The 25,494-nt window shown below is 45.3% G+C and overlaps 1 protein-coding gene across 8 annotated transcripts in view; it reads right to left on the minus strand.

Annotated features, from left to right (window-relative positions):
- KDM2A (lysine demethylase 2A) overlaps positions 1–25,494 on the minus strand; it is a 361,653-nt gene that overhangs the window by 107,877 nt on the left and 228,282 nt on the right. For 6 of the 8 annotated variants that reach the window (XM_069980773.1, XM_069980770.1, XM_069980769.1 and 3 more), the window contains 2 exons: positions 25,422–25,457; positions 5,972–6,573 (listed from right to left, as the gene is read on the minus strand). In XM_069980773.1, coding sequence (XP_069836874.1) covers positions 5,972–6,573; positions 25,422–25,457 — 638 coding nt within the window. The remainder of the gene's footprint in view (positions 1–5,971; positions 6,574–25,421; positions 25,458–25,494) is intronic. The other 2 variants (XM_069980774.1, XM_069980771.1) reach the window with 1 other exon arrangement.

A 25,494-nucleotide genomic window follows, 5' to 3' on the forward strand; every position in this document is an offset into this window, starting at 1 on the left:
ACCGTGCCTGTGAGGGTTTATAATCTACAAGGTGAGGGGAATGAGACAGTAAGTGATGGAAGCAGCTTGTGACAGTGCAGTGAGAAGGCTACAGAGATATTGTAGGTTTTAGCCTATTTTGAAGATATATTTTTAAATTCCTGTTGCTTAGGGGAATCTGGAGTATGGGTGAAACTCAGGTCAGGAGAAATTTTGGAAACTGTTGTGTGAGCATCAGGCAAGGGGAGAGAACAGGTCTTGTCAGAATCAGAGATTGCGTGAGAGGTGGTATGAGGAGATCAAGTCAGATGTATGGGGGGGGAGGGGCAGGTTGTGGGTGGCCTTATATGTCATGGTTAGCAGATTAGTAGGGCAGCATAATTAAGAATGGATTGGAGGTGAGCAAGGGTGTTAGATGGAAGGCCAGAGAGAAGGAAATTGCAGTAATCCAAGCAGGAGATGATGAGGGCATGTACCAGCAGTTTTGTTACGTGAAGGCCTCCCGACCCCCGGCTAGAGCCCCGGATACTTATCCCATGTCGCCAAGTCCCGCGCCTGGAGCCGGTCCCGGGACGGAGATATCCTTGTTGGAAGCCCAGCGCGCGCGCTGCAGAGGTGGGTCTGAAGCCCATAGAGAATGACGGCTCCATTCATTCTCTATGGGCGTCGGACCCATCTATGCAGCGCGCCGGGCTTCCGACACGGATATCTCTGTCCCGGGACTGGCTCCAAGAGCGGGACTTGGCGACATGGGGTAAGTATCCGGGGCTCTAGAGAGGGGTCGGGCAGCCTTCACCGGCACGGGGGGTGACAGGTTCCCGTTAAGATCAATAAAAAGAGGGGGCTCAGGAAATGTTTTTGAGGTGGAGGCGACGGGAGGTCTGGATGTGTGATTTAAATTATATAACAGAATGAAAGGTTATCCTAAACCAGCAGCCTTGTGGGACAGAGGAGAGAGCGCAGCCATTGACTGTGATAGGCAGATTAGACTGCAAGGTGCAGTAAGATGATGAACTGTTTTTGTCAATGTTGAATTTTAGAAATCGTCAGGAGAAGGAGAAAGATATAGCTTAAAATGGCATTATCAGCAGGTTCTGCCGAGAGAACCTGCTGATATGCCACATAAGCCCTCTACCTTAGGAGTTGATTGATGTTAGAAATGCTCCTCTGCATTCTTCTTAAATTCGCTAATTGCCCCTATGCAAATTTGGGGCTTAAGAGCACGTGGAGCATTGTCTGGGTCCGGGAGCACGACTCAGTCCCGCCCAGTTCGCCCCCTCCCCTCCCGTACAGCTCACCCAGCCAGCCTCCTCCCATCCCACTATGCATATTCATATATGCATAGTAGTGGGTCTTTTAATGGCACGTGTGGATAGGGTATCCCTATAAGCATTCTATCCCCAGCCCAGCGCGCCTGTCATCTGCCACCTCACCTCCAGGGATCTGTGCTGCCACAGAGGGGTCTGATGAGGCCTGTAATCCCGACCTAACCCGGAAGCGTCTCATTCAAGCGTCCCCGCCTGCCTCCTGCGATCACCATGGCAACCGGAGCCGCTTACGCGTTCGGTTGGGATTACAGGCCTCATAAGACCCCTCTGCGGCAGCACAGATCCCTGGAAGTGAAGCGGCAGATGACAGGCACGCTGGGCTGGGGATAAAATGCTTATAGGGTTACCCGATCCATAAATGCCGTTACAGATCCACTACTATGCATATATGAATATGCATAGTGGGCGGAGCGGGCTGGGCGAGCTGGACGGGAGGGGGCAGATTGGGCAGGACGGAGTGGTGCTCCCGGACCCAGGCAACACCGCAAATGCTCTTAAGCCCCAAATTTGCATAGGGGTAATTAGCGAATTTAAAGCAGGGGGTAAGATGAGCAAGTGGCATGCAAGCGGGAGACTTTGAAGGTGTAGGTGAAGAGGTGTATACAAGCTACAGTGTATATACACACACACACACACACACACACACACACACACATTAATAACCCCTTAGTGGCCGGGTTCACTTTAATTTTTTTTATTTTTCATCCTTGCTTTCTAAAAGCCATAACTCTTATTTTTCTTTATTTAGAGCCATATAAGGTTTTGTTTTGCAGGACTAAATTGTACTTGAGTACTATGACTTTTTTTTTTTTTTTTTTCAAAACTTTTTATTGCAAAGATTAATGCAGCTGTTACAGGAGGCATGACCACATTTAGATATACCTGGCACAGGTATATACTGATATGAAGCAGTGACAGTAAAAAAATGTTTGTTTATTCCCTTGTATATTCACATTTCCCACCATTGACCAACAGAGGGAACTAACATAGTAAACCAGTGAACGCAAACAACATGTAACTTGACTGCTGCAAATATGGCCTCGCCCATCATGCTGGTGACATCACACCTCCCTAACTTTTGTGATTGCAAGTAAAGAGAGAGGGGGGAGTAGGCTTTTTCTTTACCACTGTGCGGTGTTATTTTCGTAGTGTCTGCATAGTAGTAAACTAGCACTACTGCGGATTATAGATATACGCACGCTGAAACAAAGGGATCCACGGCAAATCCAGTCATGTAAAACTATATCCTTTATTTTAATCCACAGATAAAATCATTCCATAGGTACAAAACACCCATAGCGTTTACTTATAACACATGAAACAGTGCTGGGGCTTTTATTACAGATGCAGTCATGTTTTTCTAGTGATTGGTACCCTTGAATGTGCATCAGAGGATCTTTAGCAATTTTTCCACAGATATGTTTTGCATATGTGTTTTTTTGGTAATAATTAGGGGCTTTATTGGGAAAAACTTTTTCTGTCGCCCTAGACTTGAAGCTGCGATCATTAGATCGCTGGTAGAGTATACAGCACTACATCTATATACTATACCTGACAGTATTTCTCATTTTTTAAGGAGTTACATAGAAGAAGGAGCAGGATCCCAGTAGCAGAGAGGATTTCAGAAAATGTGTGTGCTTTTCTTATGGGGAAATTTACAGGGTAAGAGGTACATAGAGAAGTAGCAGGGCCCAGCAGCAAAGAGGATATCAGGAAAGGAGTGTGTTGATCTTATAGGACAGGTCACAGCCAATTTTCATTTTTACACTTCTATTTGTTCCTCCTCACGTTTAAAAGGCCATACTGCTTGTATTTTTTCACCTACAGACCCACATGGGCCCTTTATTGCGTCACTAATTGCACTTTACAGTGACAGACTTAATTTTTGCATAAAATATGCTGCCAAACAAGAAAAAAATTATATGGGTGGTAAAATTGAAAATAAAACCCCCTTTTTTAATTTGGGAGGGGGGCGGAGGGTTGGGGTTTTGCATTAACACTATTCGCCCTATGGTAAAACTGACATGTGGTCCCCCTCACTAGACACCATGGATGGGGGACACAGGCCATTTATATGCAGCTGTCAGCTTTGACAGCTGGCTCTAAATGACCAATTAGCCGTGGTCCCTGCACACTGTGGAGAGGGCCCCCGCTATAGTGCAGCAGTGTATATATAAACCAGTCCAAACAAAATATCCCTGTAAACACTAAATTCAAAGCAATATAATGCAAGATCAAAGCCAGATAAAAAAAATAAATGGAAAGATCATGGTAATGAAAGATCTGGTTCAGACCCAAAGCTTCGTCACTCATGGTGACTTTGTCAGGGGGTCGCTGTTTTTTTTAATTATTATTATTGTTTTTAGAGTTATCAGGGTGCTTAGTGTGTCTTTTTCTTATACATTAGTAAAAATTGACATTTTTTCATTATTTGGTGGTGAGTGCACCCATTTGTATAATATATTTACTTTCTTTTCAATAATAGTTGTTGTTTTAGGCACTAGGCTGCAGCACCAATGTTGGATTTAAGCGACAGTTCCCTAGCTTTTTTTGTATTACAGGATATGAAATACTCTGACTCACAAATATGTCATGGATCCTGCTTGACCAGCTGGACATTTCTTTAAAGTGACAGATTTCTTTACCATATTTATCCAGTTTGCAAAAAAAGGGTGGTAGAGTTTGTTTCCATTTCAAGGGATTTCAAAGCTGCTAATAAGTGGGTGGTTAAGTTACATTTTGCCGGGGTAAAATCTTTGGTGAGCCGGCCCAAGGCAAGTATTTCCTGGGAGATAGAGAGGTTTACGGAGCTGATGACATGGAGGACAGAGTCAACCTGTCTCCAGAAAAGGGATAATAGGTGGGCAATACCCTGGAGCGCACAGGGGGGCTATATACTACTGTGAGGAGCTCACAGGGGGCTATATACTTCAGGGGGAGAGTGCACAGGGGGGCTATATACTACTGGGGGGAGCGCACAGGGGGGCTATATACTACTGGGGGGTTAGATACTATTGGGGGAGCGCACAGGGGGGCTATACACTACTGGGGGGAGCTCACAGGGGGCTATATACTACAGGGGGAGAGTACACAGGGGGGGCTATATACTACAGGGGGAGAAGACACAGAGGGGCTATATACTACAGGGGGAGAAGACACAGGGGGGCTACATACTACAGGAGGAGAGTGCATAGGGGGGCTATATACTACTGGGGGGAGCTCACAGAAGGCTATATACTACAGGGGGAGAGCGCACAGGGGGGCTATATACTACTGGGGGATTATATACTATTGGGGGGAGCGTACAGGGGGGCTATATACTACTGTGAGGAGCTCACAGGGGGCTATATACTACTGGGGGAGCGCACAGGGGGCTATATACTACAGGGGGAGAGTGCACAGGGGGGCTATATACTACTGAGGGGAGCACACAGGGAGGCTATATACTACTGAGGGGAGCACACAGGGGGGCTATATACTACAGGGGGAGAAGATACAGGGGGGGCTATATACTACAGGGGGAGAGCGCACAGGGGGGCTATATACTACTGGGGGAGAGCTCACAGGGGGGCTATATACTACTGGGGGAGAGCTTACAGGGGGCTATATACTACTGGGGGAGAGCGCACAGGGGGGCTATATACTTCTGGGGGAGAGCTTACAGGGGGCTATATACTACTGGGGGAGAGTGCACAGGGGGGCTATATACTACTGGGGGAGAGCGCACAGGGGGGATATATACTACTGGGGGAGAGCTCACAGGGGGGCTATATACTACTGGGGGAGAGCGCACAGGGGGGATATATACTACTGGGGGAGAGCTCACAGGGGGGCTATATACTACTGGGGAAGAGCTCACAGGGGGGCTATATACTACTGGGGAAGAGCTCACAGGGGGGCTATATACTACTGGGGGAGAACGCACAGGGGGGCTATATACTACTGGGGGAGAGCGCACAGGGGGACTATATACTACTGGGTGAGAGCGCACAGGGGGGCTATATACTACTGGGGGAGAGCGCACAGGGGGACTATATACTACTGGGGGAGCAACAGGGGGGGCTATATACTACTAGGGCAGTCACCCCCTTTGTACCCAATATCAAAGTGCTGGAGAGAGAAAAAATGCCAGTTTTTCAGCTAATAAGCATCAATTCTGTATGTAAATAGTTGAACGTTTGTGAAAAGTAACAAAACACATTAACTACTGATGTTCAGCTCAGACCTTCACCTGACAATAGACCCCAGAAAGTGGACCTTCACTAAAAGTTGTTGAGTACCCCTGGTCTATTCTATAATAGCTCCATACAATTGTTTTGACTGATATGGCAGTTCAGTTTATGCATTTGATTTGTGGTGTTAAAGGCTAAAATAGGCCCCTTTTCCAGAAAATATTTGTGGCCTACATCAAAAGTAGTTCTACAATGTCAGAAAAATATGTCTGCTTTCCTCCAGCAAGAGGGTCACACTTGAGCATGTGTTTTGTCTGGTACTAGGCGCAAGCAACTGTTCAATGGCTGGCTACACAGGTGAAGGTCCCCATACACCACGCTCGTGGCAAATTTGGCCATCAATCCAAGGTGTATGAAGCTCTACTGAAACGATCGGCCAAACAAATTTTAGGCTGTAAATTATTGAAAGTGTATAGGGACCATTAGACTCACCACTTGTACCAAGCCTTGCAGACTCTCATACACAGACTGAGCTCTTTCCGCGTTAGGTACTGGAAGACAGACAGCCACACATCCTTCTGCATTGACACATCATCTTTTCGCTGTCCAGTCATCAGAACATTCTCAGTATCCTCCTCTTCATCATCATCATCATCATCATCATCTTCATCATCATCATCGTCATCATCCTCTTCACCCTCATTTAGCGGCTGAGGACGCTGCGGTCGAATGGGATGCTGGGGATTTGGTGTAATGGCTTGCAGTTTTGGGACAATAGAAGAGGAACTGAGCTCTTTTGGGGCTCGCTGGAGAGTAACAGTGAGGTAGGAGCCCCTGTGCCAGACACGATCAGCCTCTGAGTGCTCTCGTCCACTGGGGTGGTTTTCTTTTTCCCTGGTCAGCTGTCGTCTCTTAGCTCTTTCTTCCCTGCTGACAGGTGTTGCCTGTGGTGTTGGCGGAGTTGGGGGACCAGAGCTTGGGGAAGGAGGCAATAGGAGAAGTGGGGGTGATGGAGGACTTTGTCCAAGAGGGGGCCGTAAAACTTTGGCTGGTAAGTAAGGGTCCAGATCACAGTTGTCTACAGCCTTTCGTTTCTAAGTAATAGCAGGAGAAGAAAAAGATTACTTATACAGTACATCAGCAATGTACAGATATTTTGTACCTAACAGTGTCACTGCTATTACAATCTGAATCAAAGTTAACCAATACAGTCAGATGAAATTAAATCATAGCAACTAATCGGTTTTACAAGAATGGCAAATAATGAAAATCTTACATATAACAGGAGAAGCTGAGAATGCTTTTGGCGGCCCTCATTATGTTTTAACAGAAACACTAGCAAGATAGAAGATTGTGGGTCAAAAATACCACCTGGTCCATCTAGTCTGCTCTGTTTTTATTTAAATTAAAAATATGTTACAGTTACAGTCATTATAACTTTCAAAATCGAAATCAGCAGGGGATGTGATATAAAGCAAATTTGCAATTAACATTTTTTTCTTTTTAATTTCTTTTCTTCTAATGTGTGTTATTTACGTGAATGGCCCCCTTCCTTGTGTCCCTCACCCCCGGAAGTGTGGTGTATTATACTCACCGGATTACTGTCGACCCCGGCCGCCATCTTGGGACAATGTTGTAATCTTCAGAAGGCTGTCCGGACCGCTCCAGCTGTCCCTCATGCCGTCCCCACTCTACTGCGTCATCAGCTGCTCAGCCGCGACTGGCTGAGCATAGTTATAGCAGCAGAAGGGGGCGGCATGAGGGAGGGCTGGAGCGGTCCGGCCAACCTACTGGAGAGGACGTCATTGTCCCAAGATGGCGTCCGGGGTCGACAACGATGCATTGAGTATAATGCACCACACTTCCGGGGGTGGGGGGACACGGGAAAGTGAGCCATTCACGTAAATAACACACAATACAAAGTTGTATAACTTTGTAATGTGTGTTATTTAGTGAATAAAAGTTAACCCCTTAAGGACAGAGCCTGAAATGGCCTTAATGACAGAGACAAATTTTATGAATATGACCAGTGTCACTTTAGTCATTAATAACTTCGGGATGCTTTTACCTATCCGGCTGATTCTGAGATTGTTTTCTCGTGACATATTGTACTTTACATTTCTGGTAAATTGGAGTCGATACTCATAACAAATCTTTATGAAAAAAACCCAAATAATGTGAAAAAATGTGAAAAAATGCATTTTTCCAACTTTGAAACTTTTTTGCGTATACAGAAAGTGGTTATACCACATAAATTATATATTAAATAGCATTAGCAACATGTCTACTTTATGTTGGCGGCATTTATTAAACTATCTTTCATTTTTTTTAGACGATAGGAAGCTTAAAACATTAGCAGCAAATTTCCAAATTTTCAGTAAAATTTCAAAATCAGATTATTTTTATATTTTTAGAAAACTACACCCCTCAAGGAATGTAACAAGGGGTGTGGTGAGCATCTGGACCCCACAGGCGCTTCACAGATTTTCCGAACAATATGGCGTGAAAAAAGAAAAATTTATTTTTTACACTAAAACGTTGTTCTAGCCTTCAATTTTTCATTTTCTTAAAGGGATAAGAGGGAAAAAAAGACAAAAAATGTGTAGCGCAGTTTCTCCCGAGTACAGAAATACCCCACATGTGGCGATAGAGTGCCAAGGGGGCGCAGGACGAGCCTCCAAAGGGAAGGAGCGCCAATTGGCTTTTGGAAGCTGAATTTCACTGAAAAGGATTTCAAGGGCCATGTCGCATTTACAGAGCCCTCGTGCTGCCAAGACACTGGAAACCCCCCACAAGTGATTCCATTCTGGAAACTACACCCCTCAAGGAATCTAACAAGGGGTGCAGTGAGCATATGGACCCCACTGGTGACGGGCACAAATGTGGAACAATGTGACGTGAAAGGGAAAAATTTCATTTTTTCACTTTCATGCAAATGTGCCCGTCATCAAGGGGTCCATATCCTAAGTGCACCCCTTGTTAGATTCCTTGAGGGGTGCAGTTTCCAGAATGGGGTCACTTGTGGGGGTTTCCAGTGTTTTGGCAGCACGAGGGCTCTGTAAATGCGACATGGCGTTCATCATCCATTCTAGCCAAATCCAACCTCCAAAATCCAAATGGCGCTCCTTCCCTTCGGAGGCTTGCCCTGCACCCACATGGCGCTTTATGTCCACATGTGGGGTATTTACGGACTCGGGGGAAATTGCTCTACACATAGTGTGTTTTTTTCTCTTTTAACCCCTTGTGAAAATGATAAATTCAAGGCTAAACCAACATTATAGTGTAAAAAAATGTAATATTTCATTTTCACGCCACATTGTTCCACATTTGTGTCCGTCACCAGTGGGGTCCATATGCTCACTACACCCCTTGTTACATTCCTTGAGGGGTGCAGTTTCCATAATGGGGTCACTTGTGGGGGGTTTCAACTGTCTTGGCAACACAGGGGCCTTTTGAATGCAACATGGCCCCTCGAAATCCATTCCATCCAAATCCAGCCTTCAAAAACCAAATGGCGCTTCTTCCCTTCGGAGGCTTACCCTGCACCCGCATGGCGCTTTATGTCCACATGTGGGGTATTTCCGTACTCAGGGGAAATTGCTCTACCCATTATATGTTTTTTTTTATCTTTTAACCCCTTGTGAAAATGAAAAAACATGACAAGATTAATGATTTAGAGTAAAAATTTAACAAAAATTACACTAAATGTTGGTCTAGCCTTGATTTTTTTCCATTTCCACAAGGGGTTAAAAAAGAAAATGAACACAAAACGTGTAGGGTAGTGTCCCCTGAGTACGAAAATACCCCACATGTGGGCATAATGTGCCATATGGGCACAGGGCAAGTCACCAAAGGGACAGAGCGCCATTTAGAGGCTGGAATGGAGGATGGAGGCCATGTCGCAATTACAAAGCTCCTGTGCTGCCAGGACAGTAGAAACCCCCGACAAGTGACCCCATTCTGGAAACTACACCCCATAAGGAATCTAACAAGGGGTGCAGTGAGCATATGGACCCCACTGGTGACGGGCACTTACGTAGAACATGTGCCGAGAAAATAAAAAATACAATTTTTTTTCATTTTCACGTCCCAAATGTGGCCGTCACCAGGGGGCCATATCCCCGCTGCCCCCCTTGTTAGATTCCTTATGGGGTTTAGTTTCCAGAATGGGGTCACTTGTGGGGGGTTTCTACTGTCCTGGCCGCACAGAGGCTTTGTAATTGCATCATGGTATCCTCTAATGGGAATGGTGGCCATACCTACTTAGCTGGGGAAAAGGGACAATTCTAATTTATTTGGGGGTATTAGGCCAATTATTAGTTTGTAAGGTTGGAAATGACAGGTGTCCATCAAATTGAAACTGTGTTGATCCAGAGGAAGGCAAAAAAAACCCCTCGTAAGGCAGACGACAGTAGCCTCATCACAGGGGAAAAATTCCTTCCTGACTCCATAATGGCGATCAGAATAATCCCTGGATCAACGTGACCCCTGAAATAGGAATAAGGGACAGAATTTAGATAATGTAGAACTCCAGTGACGTGTGGTGCGCCTTGAAGCGATCCAGTATGCAGAGGCCGGGGGGATCAGGACAGGTGTCACACGGGAAAATGGTGTCCTTCCTGATCCCCCTGTTACGCCACACTCTGCACTTCTTCTGGGGTCTCCTGTTCTCCAGTGTGGGGGACGTCACCTGGAAAATGTTGTCCTGGTGCGATACGGGGTCCTTCATATCCAGAAGCGCTGGGTCCGCTCCATGGCTGCTAAATATTAGGGCTCTATTACTGCTTCTGATATGTTCGGATCGTGCCGCAAGCTATAGTAGCTCGGGCAGCGAGAGACCAGAGGAGGGGGGCGCTGGTATAAAAGTTATCCCCGTACAGGTGGTAACCTTTATCCAGCAGTGGGAAGATCAGTTCCCGGACGATCTTCCCACTAACTCCGAGGATGGGGGGGGGGGGGGGGGGGGCGGGGCATCTGGGGGCTGGATTCGGGTGTCCCTTCCTACATACACTCTAAGGGTACGTGCACACTGCGGAATCGCGACAGATAACCCTTCGTGCATTCCACAGCTGGCACCCACCGGCGGACTGATGCAGGCGCACGTCTCCACACGTGTCATAGACTCCATTCTCCACTCTCCGTCCAACGTGTTCATTCTTTGGATGGACGACGGATTCCGCCCGTGCATAGAATGGAGTCTATGACACGGGTAGAGACATGCGCCTCCATCAGTCCGCCGGTGGGTGCCAGCTGCGGAATGCCCAAAGGGTTATCCTTCGCCATTCCGCAGTGTGCACGTACCCGAAATCTGTAAGTGTACCCTGAGGTACGCTCACAGAGTGTGTAGAATTTCACACCATACCGTCATCTCTTATTGGGACGGTACTGGCGGAAAAGACGTGTCTGGGGGGCAGCGTACGCTACGCTACCCCCAGACACGTCACTGGATGATGAGGATGAATGGAGGAAAGAAGGATCCCCCCATTCATCCTCACTGGCTGTTTCGGTGTCGGAGGTAATAATAACGTATCCCTCTGACGCCGAAAACACTCTGGGGGCCATCTTTATACGGGGATTAGTATATGGGGTATATAGTGGTGTAGTGTCAAACTTCATTCAATGTAGTGTGGTGTAATGTAGTGTTTTTTACGTGTTTTTTTACAGTAAGTATAAAAAAAAAACCTACGCCAACAAAGGAGTTGCTGATAAATGCCGCACTTATTAGCAGACTGTGGCAGTAGAATATAGAAAAAAAACACCCTACGCCAAAAAGGAGGAGTTGCTGATTAGCAGCGCACTTTCGTGCGATGCTGATCAACACTCAGCGGCGATAGGGTGCGGAAAATAGAAAAAAAAAAATTTGAAAAAAAAATCAAAAATTTTTTCTACATTCTGAACATCCCTGTAGCTGCTGATAAGTGTATTACACATATCAGCCGCTAGAGGGCAGCAGAGCGCAAAATACGGAAAGAGCCGACGCTGGAGCCGAAAATAGCCGAACGTGACGTCACGGAAGAAGCCGAAGACCCGAACGAAGACGAGGATGCCGCGAACCCGGAAGACGCCGATCAGGAGCCCGGGACAGGTGAGTAATGTACAAATACCTGCTCTGGACCCATCGGCTACCTAGCTGAGGGGTCCAGGGCAGGTATTTACTATTTTGTGGGACTCTGATCGCCGTGCCACCGGCCCGATCGCCGTGAACGGCCGGCCGGCCGTTCACGGCGATCGGGCCGGTGGCACGGCGATCACCATTACTTTTTTACAGTAATGGCGGTCGGTGCCGTCCTCGGACAGCACCGACCGCCATTTTTTTCCAGGTCATCGGGTCGCCGATGACCCGGAAAGGTTCCGATCGCCGCTATTGGCTGATCTGAATTGATCAGCCTATAGCGGCGATCGTAAGCACGGGGGGTGTTAACCACCCCCCGTGCCGTGAAGCTAAGATGGCCTGCTATGATTTATAGCAGGCCATCTTCCCCGACCGCTGTGTGTGAACACGCAGCGATCGGGGAAACATCGGGCGTAAATTTACGCCCTGATGCGCCAAGTACCAGGGCGCAAGGGCGTAAGTTTACGCCCGATGTCGTTAAGGGGTTAAATGCCGTACTAGCCCTTAAAGATGCATTTTACCACTACCAACAAGGTAGCATGTAAATCTGGAGAGCCCACAAGACCCTTAGCACGATCTGCCAGGTTTTTAGGAACATAGTGGAAAATGCATCCCAGATACCATCCCAAATTACTTCCCCACCGATGCCGACCCTGAGTCCCTGGGGGGAAGGGATGCGGCGGGCAGCCGGGTGTCTGGTAGCTATGAATGAAGTAATGCCGCCCGCCGCATCCCCTCCGGGGACTCGCTCGGCATCGCTGACACAGGGGACGGGGGGCGGAAGGGTTCTGCGGAGTGATGATGGATGCTAGACCCCGCATTCACCTGCTGTAGTGCAGTGCCGGCCCATGTAACTGGTGACCTGCACTGAGCCCGACAACCCCTGATAATTTACTGCAGCCTCGGGGGACCCCCACTCTGAAGCGTGTGGGGATGCAGAGCACTGAGCCCTGATTGGCTACACGCTACCAAGCCAGTCAGGGTTCAGTGCTCTGCTGCTAATGAGACGGAGAGCGACGCCGGCCGGGTGGTGACGTCACCGGACCGGAAGGAGAAGAGGATCCGAACCACAAGCTGCAAGATCACGTGACCGGACCGGAGATCTCCTTGGGGGGCCAATAAACAACAGGTAAGTATATTAGGAAAGGGTTAACTTTGGTTAACCCTTTCCTTTGCTAAATTATTAATTTTCCCTGGAATACCCCTTTAAGGACAGCTGGATCACTTTTAAAAGAAAGATTTAAAGCGTCGCTTTATGCAATATACAGTGGTACCTCGGTTCTCAAACTGCTCGGAACTCAAACAGTATTTTCAAGGAAAGTTTGCATTCGTTCTCAAACTCTTGCTCGGTTCTCAAACACTTTTCGGGCACCCAGTCCTGAAATACAGTAATACCTCATATTCAAGGTAACGTATTCCAGGAAGTAACGTTCAGAATTCAAACTTTGCTTGGTATCTGAACGTTTTTTCGAGCGTGGATTGTACCTGGTGAGTTTAGCACAGGTGACAGTAGTACAATCAGTGCACCACCATCTCCCATACTTTACAGTGCTGAAGTGCATATACAGTAGTAGTACAGTCACTGCACCACCATCTCCCATCCTGTACAGTACTGTATAAGACTGCTGGAGTGCATATACAGTATAGTAGTAGTACAGTCACTGCACCACCATCTCCCATACTTTACAGTGTTGGGGTGGGGACTCTTTACAGTAAATACAGTAAAGTGAGGAGTTAGTGACTGCTGTACTATAACTGCTGGATTTGTTTCTTGTTTACAATGTCCTGTAAAGCAGTGCTTCTCAATTCCAGTCCTCAGGCCTCACCAACAGGTCATGTTTTGAGGATATCCCATACAAAGAACCTTTGTGATAATACCTGATGCACGGAGTATAATAATTATATCACCTGTGAAATACTAAGGAAATCCTCAAAACATGACCTGTTGGTGAGGCCTGAGGACTGGAATTGAGAAGCACTGCTGTAAAGTATAGTGCTGTCCTGTAATGTACTGTACAGTATATAGTGCTCTTCTGTAATGTACTATAGAGATTATACTGCGAACTTTTCAATGTAATATATGGGTACTGTAGGTAATTATTGGTGGGTGCTGGAACCAATTAAACACATTTACATTATTTCCTATGGGGAAACTCTGCTCAGTTCTTAAACTGCACAGTTCTCAAACTGCCTTACAGAACCAATTAAGTTCAAGGACAGAGGTACCACCGTATTTAGATGCATTTCCCACCAAGGTTCACTTATGGTTTTAACCCCTTAAGGTCAAAGCCAATTTTCGTTTTTGCGCTTTTGCTTTTTCCATTTTATGTTTAAAAGTCCATAGCGCTTGCATTTTTTCACCGAGAGACTTATATGAGCGCTTATTTTTTGCGAAACCAATTGTACTTTGCAATGACCGGCATTATTTTTCCATAAAATATGCTGCGAAACCGGAAAAAAATCATTTGCGCTGTCAAATTGAAAACAAAAACGAATTTGTTTTGATTTCGGGGAGTTTTGCATTTACGCCGTTCGCCCTATGGTAAAACTGACTTGTTATGCATGTTCCTCAAGTCGTTACGATTACAACGATATATAACATGTATAACTTTTATTGTATCTGATGGCTTTTAAAAAAATCAAAACATTGTTAACAAATACACGTTCCTTAAAACCGCTCCATTCCCAGGCTTATAGCGCTTTTATCCTTTGGTCTATGGGGCTGTGTCAGGTGCCATTTTTTGAGCCATGATGTGTTCTTTCTATCGGTACATTGATTGCGCATATACGACTTTTTGATCACTTTTTATTACATTTTTTCTGGATTTGATGCGACCAAAAATGCGCAATTTTTGCACTTTGGAATTTTTTTTGCGCTGACGCCGTTTACCGTGCGAGATCAGGAATGTGATTATTTAATAGTTCGGGCGATTACGTGTGCGGCGATACTAAATATGTTTATTTGTTTATTTATTAATTTATATTTATAAAATGGGAAAAGGGGGGTGATTTGGACTTTTATTAGGGGAGGGGATTTTTTATTAATAAAAACACTTTTTTACTTTTTTTTTTACATGGACTAGAAGCCCCCCTGGGGGGCTTGTATATACATAGCACTGATCTCTCATAGAGATCAATGTTGTGTATATACACAGCAAAGATAGATTAGATTGGTCATAGATTGCTATGGCCTGCTGCAGGCCATAGCAATCTATTGCCGAGCCGGGATCAGCGTCATTCCGACGCTGAGGCCCGGCACGGGCAGAAGAACGGATCTCCCCCCCGCGATCGCATTGCGGGGGGGGAGATCCGACCCACTAGACACCAGGGATAGTGTGCATAAAGCACTTCAATGCAGCTGTCAGGTTTGACAGCTGCATTGAAGTGCTTAATTAGCCGGCGCGGCAACGGGACCCGCGCCGGCTAACAGAGGCACTGCCCGGCTGCACGTGTCAGCCGGGATCAGGTCCCGGCGGGACCCCGCTCTGAACACCCCCCGCGGCACCATGACGTATCAGATACGTCATGGGTCGCTAAGAGGTTAAACACCACTTCAAGACATTTTTCAAGGTTTTGCTACACAAGTCTGCTGTGTGTAATTGTTGCTTCCAATGTAGTTTGGAACAACCAGCACTCCAAGACAGCTAATTGTTGCTACCAAGAACCGAAGATTCCCTGGGAGGTCTTCCCCAAATTGTAATCCTTCAGCATACAATAAAGTTCAGACAATGACATAGGTATGGCAGTCAAACCCATCAATCGATCAAATTTATTACCTAGGTCACTGTTAACACCAGAGAATTAGTTGCTCATAACCTGATGATACTGAAACATATGTGAAGGTGGTAGGTAGAATTTTTGCTAAACCTCCTCCCGCTTCAAGAACACATATTCCACTTTAGTTGTTATATCACCTAAAACCTTGACCTCTTTTTCCAAAGGTTAAACAATTTGTTAGTACAACCCATTTCAAAGGATGGGAAATACCAGAGAAGCCAGTATTTTGTAAGGGAAAACTGTAACTTCTGTAACGATTTTCATGTGGCTGAGGTGTCCTGTAACAACTAAGGGCCCTTTTCCACCAACAGATTATCTGACAGATTTTTTTAGGCCAAAGCCAGGAGTGGATTTGAAAAGAGGAGAAATCTCAGTCTTTCCTTTATTACCCGTTCCCTGTTTATAGTCCATTCCTGGCTTTGGCTCAAAAAAAATCTGCCAGATAATCTGATGGTGTAATAGGGCCCTAACACCGTGAGAGGTAAGTCTTTCTGAAAACTGGAGAACAAAGAAAAAGCTAAATGTCCTCAGAAAAGACTGATTTTTTTTAATTAAAAAAATTGCTGTGCAAGCGGCTCCAGGGCCATTTTAAAAAGGGCACATCGCGGCAGTGAACAAGTGCCCCAGTGCATGGAAATACAATTGCCAATCGGCAAAACAATACAACCTGCACCAAGTCTGTCAGAACGGACAGATTTTTTTGTGCTTTAATAAAATCATATATTTTTTGTGAAATAACACAGTGTGCTGGTATAGGCCTTTCTTTTCCTTCTATATGGTGTCTCATTTGAGCACTATAGCACCCTGAAATTTAGCATCTGATGGTGCCCTCCCCACATCTACTATTACTACTTCGACATCAGTCGGTGATACCAGGGAGGCGCAAAATCACAGGCTGTGAGTCTGGTAGGTCTTGGTGTGTGGTTTGCTGCGTAGCCACCATTTTAGGCATCAGTCTCCTCTCTGTGGCTGAGGAGATGATGCAGTTTTTTGCTCCCAGCTGCGATGTAGGAATCGGTCCATCTGACAGAAAGTGTCAGGGTTCTAAGCTGGCTGCAACGCGTTTTTTGTGCGGGAAACGGGAGATTCGTTTAGTCAGCGAGCTCCTTCACCCCCTTCCTGGCATACACGGGACAAAACGCGAAGTCTCAGTAAAGGTTTTATCGCTGTCTAACCTATTCTATAGGCAAAATTATTTACCGCTCTAGCAAGGCGACCACATCACCACATTGAAACCTAAGCACAAAGTAAATGGTCACCACCATAAAGTTCAGGCTGAAATCTCCAACCACTTTAAGTGCATATTCCTCACAATAACGTAGAAAAAGCCAGCACTTCTTAGGTACAAAGGGTAATTTATGGCTATAATATATAGGAAATAATTAATTCTCAGGTGTGATGTCAAAGAAGGGTTGTATCCAAAACTAAAGAGGCCACATCAGAATTTGGAGTAGGAACTACTTTGTATGTGCTATTAGGGCATATGAAGACCATAGAGTAAAGCCTCTTTATGCTGAACCATTTTCATTAGCTTCAGTTGAAGCTACTGTGGAAAAAGACATTTGTGCTGTAAAGTCTAAAAAGTTCCAAAAGAATATGCAAAATGTACATCATAAGTGTGTCTATAGAAAGAAGAATACACAACACCACTCACACTCTACAGGAAATCATATTAGATCTTGATCTTAATATAGAGTCTGCTTTTCAGTGCCCCAATTTACATGGAGAACTTGTGGGGATCAAAGCATCAAAAAGAAAGACAGGAACAATATTTAAAAAAACCTAAGAAAACCAAACAAACAATGGAGGTAATTTACTGCCACCTCTGCACATTCACTCTCTAAAGGCCCTATTACACCAAGCGATTATAGGCCAAATTCGGCACTATGCTGCCTGAACCTTGTCTTTACAAATGTTGAAATAATTTTGAACAATAACAACGGTCTGCTGGCCTTCGCCTCGTGTAATAGGGGGGCAGCAGCAGGCCGATGCTATCTCTTATGGGCCCCTGGATGATCTTTAGATCGTCCGGGGAGACCCTCCTGCAGCTCCACGTACCCCCTGCTCTTACTCACTCAGTGTCAACATGTGTAATAGCACCGGCAGCGAGTGGGGAACAAGGAGCAAGCTAGCACTGATCTGAAAAATTGGCGCTCGCTTGGTCCTCACCATCGGCCCGTGTAATAGGGCCTTAAGGTTATATTCACACGTAGCATTTAAGTAGAGTTAATTAGTGCCATTGCACTAATTAACAACTGCAACATGACAGCTTAACAACAATGTGCAATAAAGAACTAAATTGTAGTCATACAAGGACATAGTCTAAAGAGGAGTGGACTGGGTGCAGCGTATATACAGAGCAGGGTTTGTTTCTGCCGTGTATATTATTGTTATATACAGTACATGGGGAGGATGTGCCCAGCAGACTCTGCACAGTGAGCTGAGACATCACTGCGTTCTCTGCATTTTTTGACTCCTTTGTTGAATAACTGGTCTGGTTATGCTGATTTGTGATGACAACTACTATACAGTATATGATAAAATGTTCTTTTTTTTTTGTTCAACAAGAAGTGTGTTCTTCATGGAAAAATAAGACATCCCCTGAAAATAAGACATAGCGCATCTTTGGGAGCAAAAATTAACAGTCTTTTTTGGGGAAACAGGGTATCTTTACCCTTTATAGAGAGTACTCTATATAAGATCATTACTAGACAGTATAATTATCCATCCTTGCAAGACACAATATTCCCCACAGCTTCCTCTTAGTGCTGGTGATGTCTTGACACTGATGGTAATGCCCTCCATTCCTTGCTTTCTGGACAAAAAACAAACTCTAACAGGGAGCCAGATCCCAATAGACAGGTTGGTCTTTTAGATGCATCACAGCTCTAGCTCAACTCTAAAGAAAGGCTTACTGCATAATTTCCTCATGGCTTCTTGTGTGGTTATGCCTATGGAAACACACTACAGTATCATCCTTGTAGAATTGGGTCTCTGAGATACTCATCTGTGTGACACAGCGTATTACTCTGTGCCTCTTCTGCAACATTTCCCCACCAACCCTTTTTACTCTCTCTCTCTGCTCTCTCTCTCGTTTTCTTCTTCCATTCTTTTCTCCGTTTCCCTCTTTTCTCTATCGAACTTCCCCGGGCTACTCAGGAGTTGTATTAATAATGTCAACATGCTATAGCTAGATGCCAGTCATGTGGACTGTATATATAAATGTTTATTTGGGCTGCGTCCCAAATTTTTTGCACCTTTGTTTGCATCTATTCCTGTACTTTCTTACTTTTCTTTAATAAAAAGATTTAAAGGAGAAGTGCGGAGAAATTTTTTTATTTAAGTATTGTATTGCCCCCCAAAAGTTATACAAATCACCAATATACACTTATTACGGGAAATGCACATAAAGTGCTTTTTCCTCTGCACTTACTACTGCATCAAGGCTTCACTTCCTGGATAAAATGGTGATGTCACAATCCAACTCCCAGAGCTGGGCGGGCTGTGGCTGCTGGAGAGGATGATTGGATGCTCAGTGTCCCTTCAGTGCCCTGTGTCCCTCTACCATCAGCCTCTCCAGCAGCCACAGCCTGCACAGCTCTGGGAGTGAAGTCGTGACATCACCATTTTATCCAGGAAGTGAAGCAAAAGTAAGTGCAGGGAAAAAGCTCTTTGTAAGCATTTCACCTAATAAGTGTATATTGGTGATTTGTATAACTTTTGGGACATCTCACTGAAAGCAGGGGGGGGGGGGGGAACAAAAAAAACATGAATGGAGAGATTTTTTTTTTTTAATTATTGAAGTCGGTGATGACAGGTGTAAATAGAAGGGCTTTTAGTTTATGTCACTTTGCCAGTCATGTACTTATTTCCATTTCTTTGTTGTCCAAACAAAACAGAGAAATGGAATGGAGGCAGAGAGTTAAATGCAGATGTGAACGTAGTTGTCTGGTGAATAATGAACAAGGGTGTGTAGTGACAAATATACTAAATAGATTGTACTTAGCCTACATTTGGGTCCCCCACTAAACTCTCCTGTTACTTCTAAGGCAGACTGTTCTCAGTAGTGACAGCTTGTCTAGCAAATCCCTGACCGCTGCGATGTCCTGCATCAGTCAGTGATTGGCTGAATGGGCTGTCACTGGGAAGACAAGTTATCTCGTTTTCTATGCAAAAATAGGATTAGTCCTTACCGGTAAGCCGGTTTTTTTTTTTTTTCGAACCTTCACGACAGTACCATAGGAGGATGGGTTGTACCCTAGGGACAGGAAAAAGCATGAGGTTAAAAGCCCCTCCCCTTCCTCCCAACACCAGTGCCTTTATAACAGCCAATTAGCACCACGTGAGTATCATATTTTCATACAATACTAGGGAGGGATATTGGTGCCATCGGGAAGGTTCGAAGAAACCGGCTTACCGGTAAGGACTAATCATATTTTCTCTCCTTACCTTCACAACGGCACCAAAGGAGTAATACCAACCATTAATCTTACGGAGGGACCACAGCCTGAAGAACTTTCCTGTCAAAGGTCAGGTCTTCACTTGACTGCTGTAGTAGTCTATAATGTCTGATGAATGTCTGGGGAGATGACAAGTCGCTGCCCTGCAGATCTGTTCCAGGGAGGCAGAGGCCCTCTCTGCTCATGAGGTGGAGACTGCTCTTGTAGAGTGTGCCCTGATATTGATTGGAGACGGAAGGTTCTGAGCTTTGTAAGCCTCTGCTATAGCATTCCTTATCCATCTGGCGATGGTACTTTTTGACAGTTTCCTGCCCTTATTTTTGCCCTGAAACTGTATTAATAAACTCTGATCTATTCTCCAAGGCGCTGTAGTTTCGATGTACTGGAGTACTGCTCTTCTCACATCCAGAGTATGGAATTTCTTCTCCAGATCGTTTTTGGGGTCTGGGCAAAAAGAAGGCAGGACGATGTCCTGGGACTTATGGAATCCTGTAAATACCTTAGGTAGGAATAAGGGGTCTGTTCTTAAGACTATACGATCCTCAGATATTGTGCAGTAGGGCTTACTGATAGTCAGAGCCTGAATCTCGGTCACCCTTCTTGCGGAACAAATAGCCACTAGAAAGACTGTTTTGTAAGAGAGAAGTCTATTGTTAATTTCTGAAATGGGCTAAAAGTTGGTGCTTGTTAAACCTTCTAGGACCACATTTAAATCCCATGCCGGATGAGTAATCTGAGCTTTAGGATTAATTCTGGAGGCCGCTCTGATAAACCTCTTTACCCATCAATGGTCTGCTAGATTTTTGTCGTATATGGCTGATAGAGCTGACACCTGTACTTTTAAGGTAGCTGGTTTGAGACCCTTGGATAGTCCAGCCTGTAAGAAATCTAATATCTGAGATATATTAGGTACAGCAGGAAAAGGCGGGGGAGTTTTGCACCAGGAAGGAAAATCAAGATTTTTAAGTAGATGGAAGTTGTTACCTTTTTCCTGCTTTTCATTAGTGTTGATATTACGCTTTCTGAAAGGCCTCGACTTTATAACATTGACTGCTCAGGATCCATGCTGAGAGAAGTAGTTTCGCTGGTTCCGGATGGAAGATCGGGCCCTGAAATAGAAGATCTGTTTGATGTGAAAGGAGGACCGGGTCTTCTAGGGCCAAGTTCTTTAGAAGTCTGAGCCAGCTTCTCTTTGGTCAGTACGGGACTATGAGGATGACTTTTAACCTTTGGTCTCTGACTTTCTGAAGTACTCTGGGTATCAGAGGTATCGGAGGGAATGCGCATGCTTACTTTACCTCCCAAATTTGAGTTTGAGCGTCTATTGCCGTAGGATGGTCGGCTGGATCCAGGGAGTAAAAATTCTTTACCTTCCTGTTCTTTCTTGTGGCAAATAGATCGATCTCGGGAAGTCTCCAACGATCCACTAGTTGATGGAATACTTGTTCCTTTAGACACCATTCTCCCGGATGGATCTGGTTGCGGCTGAGAAAATCCGCCTTGGTGTTCTCTGTCCCTTTTAGATTGTTGCGGATAGGGACAGAAGATGTAACTCTGCTCAGAAGAAAATCTGTTGGGAGACCGACCACAGACGGTTGCGTTTTGCACTCCCTTGGTGTCTTAGGTGAACTACTGTCGTGATATTGTCTGACAGTATGTGAACATGTACTCCTTGTCTGAGCTGAACATGTCTTGAGCTGCCAGAAGGGAATTCTGAACCACTCATAGATCCCAGCACAGACATGGCTTCCCTTACAGAAGAAAGAGGGCTTTTCTTGAATTCCCTGATCTTCGTGAGGAGTTTTACGTTTTTGTTCCTCTGGGAGAAAGGACATCTGAAGACTAGAGTCCAGAAGGATTCCCAAGAAAACTTTCCTGGGAGATGGAACAAAGTCTGATTTGTTCTCGATGATCCAACCCAATGAAGATGAGCGTCTGTTAATAAATACAGCTTGTTATAATATTATACCGCTTGGAGATTCCCCTTGGTGGTGTATGATATGAATTTCCCTACACCTGCGCCAGGCTCGTTTGGAAGGTTCTTTCCTGTCCCAGTTGGTTGCTGCTGGGAATTCGCTCTACTGCTACTGTCTTTACCTCCCGGTTTATCCGTGAGGCACCTGTAGCCGGCTGCGGTGTTATATTGAGCTACTGATAGTTTTGTGCCTACATATGCACAACCTGTACAGGTGAGCATACACTCTGTTCACCTCTTCTGCTTATTTTAAGATGACCTTAATTACTGCACTAGAAGGCACCCGCTTCTGTCTTTGTGTTTTTTTCAACCCAATGAAGATAGAAGATTGCGGGTTGTTTGTAGGTCCTGATGGAGCTTCATCTTAAGAGTCTGCAATTATCAGAAGGTCGTCCAGGTAAGCCACTATATTTACTCCCTGCAGGTGTAGAGAAGAGACAACCTCTGACATTACGTTGGTAAAGATTCGTGGAGCAGATGAGATTCCAAAAGGGAGAGCCCTGAATTGGTAGTGGCAAATCCATTTGTTTATTTGTATCGCGAATCTCAGAAATTTTTAAGACTGAGGATTAATTGGGACGTGATAATACGCGTCTTGAAGGTCTATGGAGGCCATCCACACGTTTGATGCTATTAGAGGAGTGGTGGATTTTATAGACTCCATCTTGAATTTTGCATGCTTCACAAATTGATTTAGGGGTTTCAAGTTTATAATTAGGCGAAAGGAGCCATTTGGGTTTTTTAACAAGAAATAGATTCGAGTAATGACCCATCTTCTCTTTTAACGGTACTGGAGAGATGACTTCCAAAAGACGGAACTTCCGTACACTCTCTACCAGCTCTGTTTGTAGGGAACTTGAAGACTGCCTGGATATGGTGAACCTTCGTGTGTGTGTGTGTGGGGGGGGGGGATGAGTGAATTCTATTTGATATCCATTCTTGATGATATCTATTACCCAGGTGTTCTCGGTAATAGAGCCCCATGCTCCTGAAAAGTTTGTCCTGGGAGGCTTCGGGGTTGAAAAAAATATTCCTCCCCTTGCCTCCTTTTGAATAGCTCCAACAGCCTGATTTCCCTTTGCCTCGATAGCTTTCTTGAAATTTAGGATGTTTATATTGTTGTTTCTTAACTGTGCTCTTCTCTTCGGGTAGAGCCTTCTTTTTATCCGCTGTCTTCTCTATAATTTTATCGAGAGGTGCTCCAAAGACATATTCACCTTCAAATGGTATACCGGATAGGTTGGATTTTGCGGTGTTGTCCCCTGTCCAATTTTTTAGCCAGAGCGCTCGTCTAGCTGCATTAGTAAGAGCGCCATCCTTAGCAGCAAATCTAATAGATTCTGCTGTGGCATCAGCTAGGAAGGCCGTGGCATCCTTTAACAGAGGTAAAGAAACTATTATTTTTTTTCTTGGGCATTTGTTGTTTAAATGGCCCTCCAGTTGCTCTATCCAAACATGAAGAGCCCCAGCAACACAGGTGGCGGCAATGTTATTTTTTAGAGAATACGAGACTGTCTCCCAGGAGCGTCTAAGGAGGCTCTCGGCCTTCCTATCCATAGGCTCATTTAGTTGTGATGAATCTGCAAAGGGCAAAATGGATTTTTTTGTAGTTTTTGCCACTTGCGCATCAATTTTAGGGATTTCTCCCCATTTCCTTATATCTTCTTCCCCAAAGGGAAGACGTCTTAATTTCACCAGGAACCTGAAGTCTTTTTTCTGGTTCCATTCATTCATCGGTTGTAAGAGGTTGTAAAGTCTCATGAAACGGGAAAACAAATTTTTTCTTTGCTTTTAGGCTTCTAAACATTTTATCCTTGGGTGCTATCTCCTCTTGCACCTCTTCCATGCCCAAAGCGTCTCTGACTGCTGTGAGAAGGGCGGAAGTATGGTCTGAAGAAAAGAAATATTTCTTTATTTCCTCCTTATATTCAGATTCTACCTCATCAATTTCTAGATCTTCTGAGATCTGTCCTGATTCACAGGAAGATGCTGAAGACTGTCTCTTACACTTTCCAGATGTGGATGCGATCGACCCCTCAGAGACAGTTACAGAGACTGGATAGTTAGCAATCGGCTCTGCTGTAGGCACCTCGTCAGCTATAACCTGCTGGACTGAAGGGGTAGGCGGAGGGCCCTTAGGTACAGGAGGGGGTGAAAGAAGAGGAGGAGGGAGATTGTCACCTCTATAGCCAATCTCATCTTTTATCATCTTCCTAATGTCCTCAAGGAAGGAAGATCTGTCTTGTTTAATAAAGTCACCGATGCATGAGGGGCAAATGTTTTTCTTGCAGCTAGATGGCAATTTGCTGTTGCAAGATACGCATCTTCTAACTGTTATCGTTGGTTTCTCCTTCTTGGCAGCAGGAGCAGAATCTTTAGTCTCATAAGAAGGATATCATCTTTCAGACCAGTGATATAAGCTCCATCCCAATGTATATAATTAAAAGTCTATTGGTAGGAGGAGAAGCCAACCCCGGTGACAGTAGTATGGTATCTGTATATATATATGTATTGACACCAAACAATGTGGGAAAATAAGATCACTACAGTGGAAAACACCTGTAATATGAATCCAGAGAGAGAACCCACAGTACAACTATGCAGAGCTTGCATTGGAAGCGTGCCGACTGCAGAGTTTAGCACACGGAAGGGGCTGGTACAAAGCCAGTACTCACTGTACCGCACTCACCGCAGTAGCAGTCTTATCAGATGTGGAGGGATCCATCGCTGAGGCGGAGACGATCCGATCCACTCTTGCCGGTCTTTTGAATGAAGCGGTCTTCCAGGCGCGCTACTTCCGGTACGCGCGGCGTCTGACGTCACTTCCAGCGTGAAGACGTCGACCGGAAGTGTGTCATTCAATATGGGCGTCGGAACTGCAGCGCTCGGCCCCACATGTCAGAAGACGTCCGACCTACCCTTCCAGCTTGCTGCCGGACCGCTGGGGAGGAAGGAAGCCGAAGCCTCGAACCCTCCCTCTCGTGCCTGCCCTAGTGGGACAGGAAAAAGCACTGGTGTTGGGAGGAAGGGGAAGGGCTTTTAACCTCTCGTGCTTTTTCCTGTCCCTAGGGTGCAACCCATCCTCCTATGGTGCCGCCCGTGAAGGTGAGGAGAGAAAGAAGCATTAAAGTGGAACTATCAGCAGGTTAGACGAATCTAAACTGCTGATTTGTTCCTATTGCACAGAACACGCCAAGGAGGAAGGTATATCTCTTACCTTCTTCCTCTGCGTCATTCTGGTGCAGCTAGTTGTGTCCTCCAGGGTCCAGTGAGACCATTTAGAGCACTTGGGCACCCATTAAAAGCACTGCCATCCCAATAACACCTACCATAACACCTACCTGGCCCCCCCTACCTGTTTCTTTCATGTCCATTACAAACGGGCGAGCCTGCTGTGGCGGATGTGCACTATGGGGGCAGGCAGGGCTCTTAATGGGGTGGGGGGGGGGATATCAACGAACCCCTGCTTTCATGATTGTTGGGTGGGCGGCAACACACCTAAAATATGGCTCTGGGATATCCCCTTTACAGGATGATGCACTAGCAAAAGAAGGAACTACTTGACACAAAAAAATAAAATCAAGTTCTAGCACTTACAACATTTTACTGAGAACTCACATTGTACAGCAAGACTCTCTCTTGGTCTGTGCTCACCTGAAAGAAAAAAGTATGCATAACCCTAGATTCCTAG

The sequence above is a fragment of the Dendropsophus ebraccatus genome, chromosome 8 (assembly GCF_027789765.1).
Source record: "Dendropsophus ebraccatus isolate aDenEbr1 chromosome 8, aDenEbr1.pat, whole genome shotgun sequence".
In the NCBI taxonomy this organism is placed as follows: Eukaryota; Metazoa; Chordata; class Amphibia; order Anura; family Hylidae; genus Dendropsophus; species Dendropsophus ebraccatus.